This window comes from Dasypus novemcinctus, chromosome 21 (assembly GCF_030445035.2).
Source record: "Dasypus novemcinctus isolate mDasNov1 chromosome 21, mDasNov1.1.hap2, whole genome shotgun sequence".
Classification (NCBI taxonomy): domain Eukaryota; kingdom Metazoa; phylum Chordata; class Mammalia; order Cingulata; family Dasypodidae; genus Dasypus; species Dasypus novemcinctus.
In genome coordinates this window covers 79,029,693-79,039,152 of record NC_080693.1, presented here as the reverse complement: position 1 = coordinate 79,039,152, position 9,460 = coordinate 79,029,693, and the positions used below count along the sequence as shown (strand labels likewise).

Below are 9,460 nucleotides of genomic sequence, written 5' to 3'. Positions count from 1 at the left end.
ATGGCGAATTTCTGTTTTACAGGCTATCTCACTCTGAGCACCCCCAGGATTTTAGAAGCCACGGTGGGAGGAATTCTGGTGGTGAAATGCCAGTATGGTGTGGATGATGAGGGTTATGGGAAGTTCTGGTGCCGAGGAGCCACCTGGCAAGACTGTGCCCGAGTCATTGAAACTGAGCAGCTGGCAGAGGAGGAGGTGGTGAGGCGTGGCCGGGTGACCCTCAGGCACATCCCCAGCCAGCGCTCGTTCCAGGTGATCGTGGTGGACCTGGAGGAGGGAGACGCTGGCACTTACTGGTGCGGAGTGGACAAGCCTGGAAGTGGCCCCCAGGCCCCTGTGGCAGTGACTGTATTTCCAGGTAATAACTTCCTACCCGTTTTGCCTGGCCTGGGCTGAGGTCAGGGCACCTGGTCTCCCTCGCTGAGGCGTGGAGGAAGGGTCCATAGACTGCACCTGTGCCTGTGCACGTGTGTGTGCAAGAGCACCTGTGCCTGCCTGTGGATGGGTAGAAAGGGGGTGTGAAGCATTAGAGCTTGGAGGGGTTCAAATCCTGATCTCTGCCCCTTGCTGACTGAGTGAGCCAGCGCAAGTTATTGAACCTGTTGTGCCTCAGTGTCCCCATTTGTAAAATGGGAGTAATAAGAGTACTGATCTTGTGGGGTTGTTTGCAAGTATTAAATGACTTAATCGTTGTACAGCACTGATTATTGGTATGGAGTGGGACTTGGTGTTTATTGTTACTTTTGTCCAGGCTGAATCAAAGCTGCAACACTCTCAAATCTCTTGGTTCTGAGGGAGTGCTTTTTTCTGGGTTTTCGCTTTGCTCCCTGTCCTTAAGGGCTGCAGAGGAGCCTGAGGTGCGTGGGGGTGGAGGGAAAGAGGGGGTGCCTGGGCCCTGACACCTGAGATGCTCAATGGACTTCCCAGCGCCCACAGCGGCAACTGGGAATGTGCTGGCGCCTCATCCCGCAGGAGCCTCCTGGGGCACTTCCTGGTGGGCTGGCAGAGGCCCCTGGGTGTTCGCTCCTCCCAAGAACCACCTGCCGAGGAGATGCCATGTCCCCGTGTGAGTTGCAGGAGTAATGCTGGGCTCCTGCTGGCTGGCCTTGGCACTCCCCCACCCCCAGGGACCCTTCTCCTCTCTCTCGGCTGACCCTGCCTGCCATGGCCCCCGGGTGCCTTGAAGAAGGCGAGGTTTGCAGCCTCAAGGCACCTGCAGATTCTAAGCCACAGGGAGGTTGGCGCCGACGGTGACTTATGACCTGCTCTGTATGCTTAGCCGCTGTGACAAAGAGGACCATGGCCCTGCCACTATCAGCCACCAGTGCCGGAGTCCTGGCTCCCACCAGCCCCAGGCCCAGCCCCTGCCCTCCCACCTGGTAAGAACTGCTGGGCCCCTGAGGATGGTCCCCGCTATTCTGGCTTTGCCAGGCTCCTGATGGAGATGCTGAGGCTGGAGACACCCCTGGCCTGGCATGATACCCCCACACCTGCTCCAGTCTCCGCTAGAGCTCAGGGACCCTTGTCCCTGGCCTTTGTCTCAGTTCTTTGCTCTGTCTCCTTCTGGGCCTACGTGTGAGGGGGTTAGTGTCAGAGGCACATCCCCATTGCACTTTCTACTGGCAGTGTGATGCAAAGGCAGGTTACTTACCATCTCTGTCCCTGCGTGTCCTCAAACATAAAATGAGGATTATTACAGTTACTGTGGTTGGTCTAGCAACTGTGGCTATTTTATACTAAAAGGTAATAGCATAAAATAACCATCTATTATGTGCTTGGATTGTGGGGGTCAGGGATCTGGGGTTGTGTCTGGAGCCTCGCCTGGAAGACTCAGAGGCTGGGGACTGGAGTCACCTAAAAGCTCTGACACGCACATGCTGGTGTCTGCAGAGACCTTAGCAGAGGCTGTGGCCTCCCCGTGTGGTCTGGGCTTCCTTCCATCATGGCGGTTGGGTTCATGTATAAGGTCCCAGGAGAGCCAGGCAGGGGCTGGATCCCTTTTACCACCACCCTCAGACCCACCCAGGTTCAGAGGAAGGGGAAATAGACTCCACCTCCTGTTAGGGGACTGGCAAGCTCCCAGGAGAGCTTGTGGGACCAGAGGTATGGCTGGCACCAGTTTTGGAAAACACCATCTGCCCCGAGAAGAATGACAGCACCGCCCCGCAGGACCCCTGGGGAGTCTGTGAGATGAGCCCCCAAGTGGACGGCAGGCACACGGGCCCCTGGGCAGCCTCTCCTGTCCCCCGTCTCTCTGGGGAGCAATTTACCAGAACCAGTGTGGGAGTCCCATGGTGACCCATGATGCGTGTCCCAATTGCAGGGTCCAAGGGTGGGCTGCGCAGGGGCCTCCTGGCTGACCACGCCCCGTCTCCTCTCCGCAGGTTCTCCCTGCTATGGGCCAGCTTCCTGCTCCTGGCCTTCCTGAAGGCGGCCCTGCTCATGGGCTTCGGCTGCGCTGCACTCTGGGTGGCCTGGCTTCAGCGCTGCCTCTAAAGGGGCTGCAGCTCGGCCAGGGAACCTGCAGCTCCCACCCCACGGCCTCTGGTCCCTGCTGTGGATCTCATCATGGTCCTGGAATGTTCAAGAGAAAATGAGTTAGCCCATTAAGGGACTTTAGCACCCAGGAGCAGACCTACCTTTGCTGGATTCTTTCCTGGGCTGGCCTGGCAGAGTGGACATGGCGCAAGGACACGGGCTCTTGGGTCAGACGGACATGCACTCAAGGCCCAGTGCTGCTGCCTACTTATCACATGACTAGGGTGGACTACCTGATGGCTCTGGTCATCGGGTTCTGGGATCTATAAAGGGGACAGACACACAGACCAGCCTGAGAGTGGTGGTGCAGATTGATGAGATAATACATGAAGAGCGCAAGCCACATGGGCAGAGAGTCCCCCAAACACAGCTGCCCTTATTGCTGCTGGTTTGGGTTGAGAGCAGCAGGAAGGAGGGGTGGACAGGTGGGGGAACCTGGGAGGAAGGGCCCAGGCTTTCTGGGACACCTGCCTGACTCAGGGAGGGGCGGGGAATGGTGGTGGTCACCCCAGAGGCCGTGCCCACGTCTGTCTGGTTGTACGGTGCCTGATCCACGTCCAGATGGGATGAAGGAGGGAGAAGGGAGGCCTGGCTTCCGAAGCAGTCCAGAGCTCCACCCCTCAGCAGCAAGTGCTGGCAGGAGGGGTTCCTTGTGACAAGTTACAAAGAGAGCCAGGCTCAGGGCCTCGTGGTACAGTCAGGGACTGGGTGTGAATGGGGGCTGACTCGGCTCCAGCTTGAGCCTCCCTTCTCCCCCTTGCTGCTTATCCCTCTGTGTCCTCCATGCTCAGTGACTGGAGCCGTTTCCCTGGGGTAGAGTTGCTTTCTGCCTCCTGGCTCTGCCCTAGTGTTCTAGCTCATCTGCCCCTCCTCTTGACCCTTCCCACATGGCCTGGATTTACAAGAATCACACATGCCTTCTAGAGCTTCATCCAGGTTGTTGGCAAAAATATCCAACAGGTGAAACTCAAGGGCAGAGCCTTTGGGCAGCTAACTGCAGACCACCTATTAGGCGACTGTGGCCTCTTTCTTCCAGGACAAGGAAGATGACAGGTGACCACAGAGAGCATTGGCTATCACTTGTAATTGGATAGCAATTCCTAGATTGGGTTGAAAAAGACTCTGGCTTCTGTGTTGCTTTTGTCTTGCTGACCTTCTCTTGGGCTGTGTTGTGAGCTACCCTAGGAAGAGGCCCAAGTGACAAAGAACTGGGGGAGGCCTCCATTCTATAGTCCACCAGGAACTAAGACCCTCGGTTCGAAAGCCATGAGGAACTGAATCCTGCCAGCAGCACGAGTGTGCTTAGAAATGGGTCTGCCCTCACTTGAGCCGCCAGTGGAGACTGCAGCCCCAGCCAACACCACAAATGCATCTTGTGAGAGACCCTGCAGCAGAGATGCCCAGCTAAGCTGCCCCTGAATGCATGTTGTTTTAGGCTACTAAATTTTGGGAAAATTCGTTACGTAATAAGAGGTAACTAAAAGGCATACGATCTCATGAGCTGATGGAGCACAGGAATGGAATGAGAATTTACTTCTCTCTGCATAGTCAGGATCTAGCAGCATTTGACAAACTGAAGACACACATATGTTTGTTGAAGTGAGGTGGGTTGAAGTCGTTAGTGAATTCAGGCTTTCCCCACCTGGGCATAGGGCAGAGGTAGAAGTGTCGACCTCTCCATTATTTGAGTATTGTGTGAAGGAAGAGTTACCACAGCAGGTCTATTTTACTCAGTTCTTTCCTATCTCTGGGAATGCCTGGAGCCATGGCAATGACCTCTGGTCAAAGTCTGAGAACTAAACAGGAATGTCCACATCGTCACAGACAAGTGATGTAATTCTGTATACTAGAGGTGGAGGGTCTAGACATACCAGGCTGTCAGCATTGTTTAAACAAAACAGGAAGACTGAGGATGTGTACCCCACGCCTGGTTTGGGGTCTGCACCATGTCTGATCACGTAGCTACGTGGCCAGCTCTCTTGAAGAGCTCCAGAGTCCAAGGCTTGAGTGGCTTCCCTGGGCGAGGCGCCTAGCACATGCCCCTGTGGTTTGCAGTGAGAGAAATGCCCATTCGTGTGACCCTCACGGAGAGGGATGTGGAAAAGGCAAGGAAATGGATTCTTCCCTAGAGCTTCCAGAAGGAATACATCCTGCTAATACCTTTATTTTAGTTCAGTTAGGCTTCTGACCTCCAGAACTGGAAGGGTGTCCCTCCTTATTCCTCCTGCATGACACTAAGCTCCCAGGTCTAAGATGCCAACTTCAGGACTTTGTATAGTAGAATCATATTCCACTTATTTTTTTTATGATTTGCTTCTTTCACTTAACATTATGCCTGTGAGATTCGTATTTGTGGCTATAGTTTGCTCATTTGCATTACTGAATGGGATTGCGTTCTACTGGGGATGGACCTTTGGATTGCATCCAGTTTAGGTAACAGGGCCACATTCTGTGCTCAGCATGGGTAATCCATAGGAAAGCATGTCAGTCATTTTCCTGTTTGCTCTCAGGTCTACTCCCTGCCCTCCTGCCTATTCTGTTCTTTGTCACAGAAGGTCTGGACACTGAAAACTATGTTTTATAGGCTTTCTTGCAAAATGGCTTCCTGTTAGGAAGGTTTGGCCAGTGGGAAGTGCTGAAGGGAGCATGAGGGCATGAGGAAAGGCTAAGGCAGGGTATTTCTCTCCCTCCCTCTGCTTTGGTGGTGTGGTAGACACCCCCTCCCCTAGTAGTCCCCCCCAAAAGGTGTCCACATCTGATTTCTGAAAACTGTGAATGTGTTTACATGGCAAAAGGGACTTTGCAGATGGATCCTTAAGAAGGATCTTGAGGTGGGGAGATTCTCCTCATTCTCAGGATGGTGCTTATAAGGGAAAGAGGGAGGCAGGGGAGTTGGGGTCAGAGGACAGGTGGGGACACCTGGGAGGAAGGGCCCAGGGAGGCTGGAAGATGCTCTGCTGCTGGCTTTGAAGATGGAAGGAGCCATGAGCCAAGAAATGTGAGCAGCTCTAGAAGTCGGAAAAGGCAAGGAAACAGGTCCTCCCCAATGGAGCCTCCTGAAGTGACGTGGCCCTGTAGACATCCTGACTTTAATCTGGTGAAAGATATTTCAGACTTGGGACTTCAAAATTGTAAGAGAATAAATGCATGTTGTTCTAAACCCCTGAATTTGTGCTCATTTGTTACTGTAGCACAGGAAACTCATAAAGTGGCATAGTCAGCAGTAGCTGCTTCTCCACCATTCCAGCTCCCCAGAGAGCCTCCCTGCCATGGTCCCAGCTCGGCTCCTACTGCCCAACCTGGACTCTGGTAATGCCATCTCCCTCTGTCCCTCCAGGTCTTGGGGTTGGTAGGGGCTTCCAACATGGCTCATCTCTGGGTGCCTCATCATCTTTTATTTGTCCCTGCAGATTTTCCCACACCTCTGTTAAACAACCTGGCATAGCTCTGCTTTTCTGATTGAACCCTGCCAAGTATACAGCTCTGTCCTCAGGAGGGGAGATGATGTGTGTGCATCTTCACTTTCATTCGTATTGCCAAACCATTTTCCAAAGTTGTACCAATTTATACCCTCCAGCAGTGTATGAGGGTTCCTGCCATTTTATGCTTACCACAATTTGGTATTGTCAGATTTTATCTATTTTCTTGCTTGTGCCATCCATTGTTCTTTTGGAATCTAGTGTTTCAAAGGTGTAGCAGTTTGATATGGTTATGAATTCCAAAAATAGATATTGGATTATGTTTGTAAACTGGTCATACCTGGGCATGATTAAGTTATGATTAGGGCTTTGATTGGGCCACATCAGCAGGGCGTTGAGTCCTTGTCCCTTGGTGGGTGGGGACTCACAGATAAAAGACATGACAAAAGACAGAGTTTGGAGTTTCTGATGTTGGAGTTTTGATATTGGAGTTTGATGCTGAAGTCTTAAGCTGGAGCCCCAGGAAGTCAGTCAGCATGCAGAGGAAAGAGAAGCAAGCCCCAGGAAGACAGGAATAGATATGGCTCCTTAGACATGGCAGAAACTGCAGGAAGAGAGACAGAGCCATTCACCTGATAGTGTACAGCTGACCTTGTGGAGAAACCAGGCGCTGAGCCCAAAGGAACCCAGGAAGCCTGAACCCTGGCAGATGCCGGCAGCCATCTTGCCCCAACACATGGAAATAAACTTTGGTGAGGGAAGTAACTTATGCTTTATGGACTGGTATCTGTAAGCTCCTACTCCAAATAAATACCCTTTATAAAAGCCAACAGGCTTCTGGTATTTTGCATCAGCACCTCTTTGGATGACTAATACAAAAGATAATCTCTTCAAAACTATTGCCAGAGTCTGGTGGTTTTGATAGGTTGTTTGCTTTAAAAAAATCTGTTGTGCTTCAAAATTTGTCAGAGTGTCCCCCTTCATCATTAAAATGGAAAATAATAATTTCTAGGTTAGTTTCATTGTTGGACTCTTATTTATATTTTCCTGACCATATTTCCTTTCTCACATAGCCTTGTGAGCCCCTCAATTCCTAGTCCTTTTTTGGGTGGGGGCCATCTTCTCACAAAGCTCCCCCCCGGCTGAGTGTGGCTCTGCCACAGGAGAAACATGGGGATGGGCCTCCTGGTCTCCCAGTTTGTGCAGTTCCAAAGAGGGGAGGGGCCTGTCGACAGGCCCTTCACTCAACCATCTGAAAGCAAAACTCTAAGAGGTCACCTGGTGCAGGGCTGTTCTGACTCCACCTGGGACAGATCACGTCAGACATCAGCTACAAGTTTGGGGATCCCCAGGGCCACCCTCACTTCTGACCTTGCTACAAATTTGGGGGTTCCCACCCATTCCCTTAGGTTTGATAATTTGCTATAACTCACAGGACTCAGAGAAGTGCTACACTTTAGATTACAGGTTTACTACAGCAAAAAGAATACAAATCAGAAGGAGTCAAAAGAAGAAACACATTGGGTGAGGACTGGGAGGGTCTAAACCTGAAGCTCCCATGTCCTCTTCCCGTGGAGTCAGGACGTGTCACACTCCTGGCACATTGTTTCCAACCAGGGAAGTTCCCTAACTTCAGTGGCCAGAGTTTTGATGGGTGTTTTATCGGTAGGCTTCGATATTGGAATCAGTGCCCACATGGTTGAACTCCATTTCTGGTGCCCCTACCCTCCAAGGTGGCAGGAAGGTATGATCTAGCTGAAGGTCCCAACTTTCAATTTTAATGGCGGCATAATAGACAATCATATCTATCATCATCTATCTACGTATCTTTGATCAGTCATCTCTATTTACCATCACTTATCTCTAATCACCTACTCATGTATCAATCTGTCATATCTATCTATCTACCTTCAATGGTTATATAGTCTTTTATTATTGGATAATCAGGGCCTTTCCAATTTTTCACTAATATTTGTCTGTATTTCCAATTTTTTCTTGGAAGAGGTTATGAGAAGTGGAACTATTGGACAAAAAGCTCATTTTTAGAGTTCTCTAGGTTTTTTGCCAAATTGGTTTGAAGAATTAGAGCAACATGTTACCCATTAACACTATATGGGTTTCCCACATCACTTCGCCTTTGCTTACCTGCCTTAACTGAGCATCACCTTAAAAACATCTTGACTAATTGGGGAAAATTTATGATTTTGTTGTTTTAATATATCCATGTGTTTGATTATCAATGAGGCCAAACATTTTTTCTTATGAATATTATTGTTCTCTGTATTTCTTCTTTTTGAGAATTGTGGGTTTGTGGCCTTTGACAAGTTTTCTTTTAGGGTTTTAGTGCTTTCTTTTATGGTTTGTATAAGCTTTTTATGTAGTAATTTTTTGGCATTTTTGTTTCAGGTTTTCCCAATACGTTGTTTGTTTGAAAAAAACTCTTTTTTTTTTTTTTAGGTACTGGGGTCTGGGGATTGAATCTGAGACCTCTAATGTGGGAAGCTGGTGCTCAACCACTGAGCCACATCAGCTTCCCTGAGTTAGTTATTTTCATTTATTTTGCTTGATTGTGTGTGTGTGTTTGTTTTCAGGAGGCACCAGGAAATGAATCCAGAACTTCCCATAAGGAAGGCGGGTGTCAACTGCTTGAGCCACATCTGCTCCGTTTTAAATTTTACGTTATTAAAATTTGTGCTTGAATTTAAAATTTCATGAGCACCTTGATATCCTGAAAACTGCCTATCAAAAAGCACAGATTTTCCAGCAGACCTGCCCACTCATCCTCATCATACTAGACTCTCCTTTCTTCTTATAAAACCTGGGGCTTCCATGTGCTGTCCCTCTGTCTGAGTACTGTCCTCACAGGCCAGGGGCTCCCAGCCTTGGCACTACTGACACCCTGGGCTGGTTCATTCTTTGTTGTGGGCGCTGCCCATGCATTGTAGGAGGGTTAGCAGCATTGCCAGCCTCTGCTCGCTGGATCCCAGGAGCACCCATGCCCCCAGCTGACAACCAAAAATGTCTCCAGGCATTGCCAAACGTCTCTTAGGGGCAAAATCGCCCCTGGCTGAGGACCATGGCAGGAGCTCTTTAAATGCTGGCTCCTTCAGGTCTCTGCCTGCACACCACTTCCCCAGAGGCCTTCCCTGACCAGCCTCCCCACCCTGGCTTGCTCTCAGGCACATCCCTCTGTTCAGTTACCCTCAGAACAATCCTGGGAAGCAGATGTGGCCCAATGGATACGCCTACCACATGGGAGGTCTGAGGTTCAAACCCTGGGCTTCCTTGACCAATGTGGAGCTGGCCCATGCGCAGTGCTGATGCACACAAGGAGTGCCCTGCCACGCAGGGGAGTCCCCCATGTAGGGGAGCCCCATGTACAAGGAGTGTGCCCTGCAAAGGAGAGCCACCCAGCACAAGAAATAAAGTGCAGCCTGCCCAAGAATGGTGCCGCACACACGGAGAGCTGACACAACAAGATGACGCAACAAAAAGAAACACAG

At 50.5% G+C, this 9,460-nt stretch overlaps 1 protein-coding gene across 1 annotated transcript; it reads left to right on the top strand.

Annotated features, from left to right (window-relative positions):
• Positions 1–2,496, top strand: LOC101441321 (CMRF35-like molecule 2). Its single transcript, XM_004463454.1, has 3 exons — positions 1–358; positions 839–857; positions 2,385–2,496. Exons 1-3 carry the CDS (start codon positions 1–3, stop codon positions 2,494–2,496), a joined length of 489 nt encoding a protein of 162 aa, XP_004463511.1.
• Positions 2,497–9,460: the final 6,964 nt, after the last annotated feature.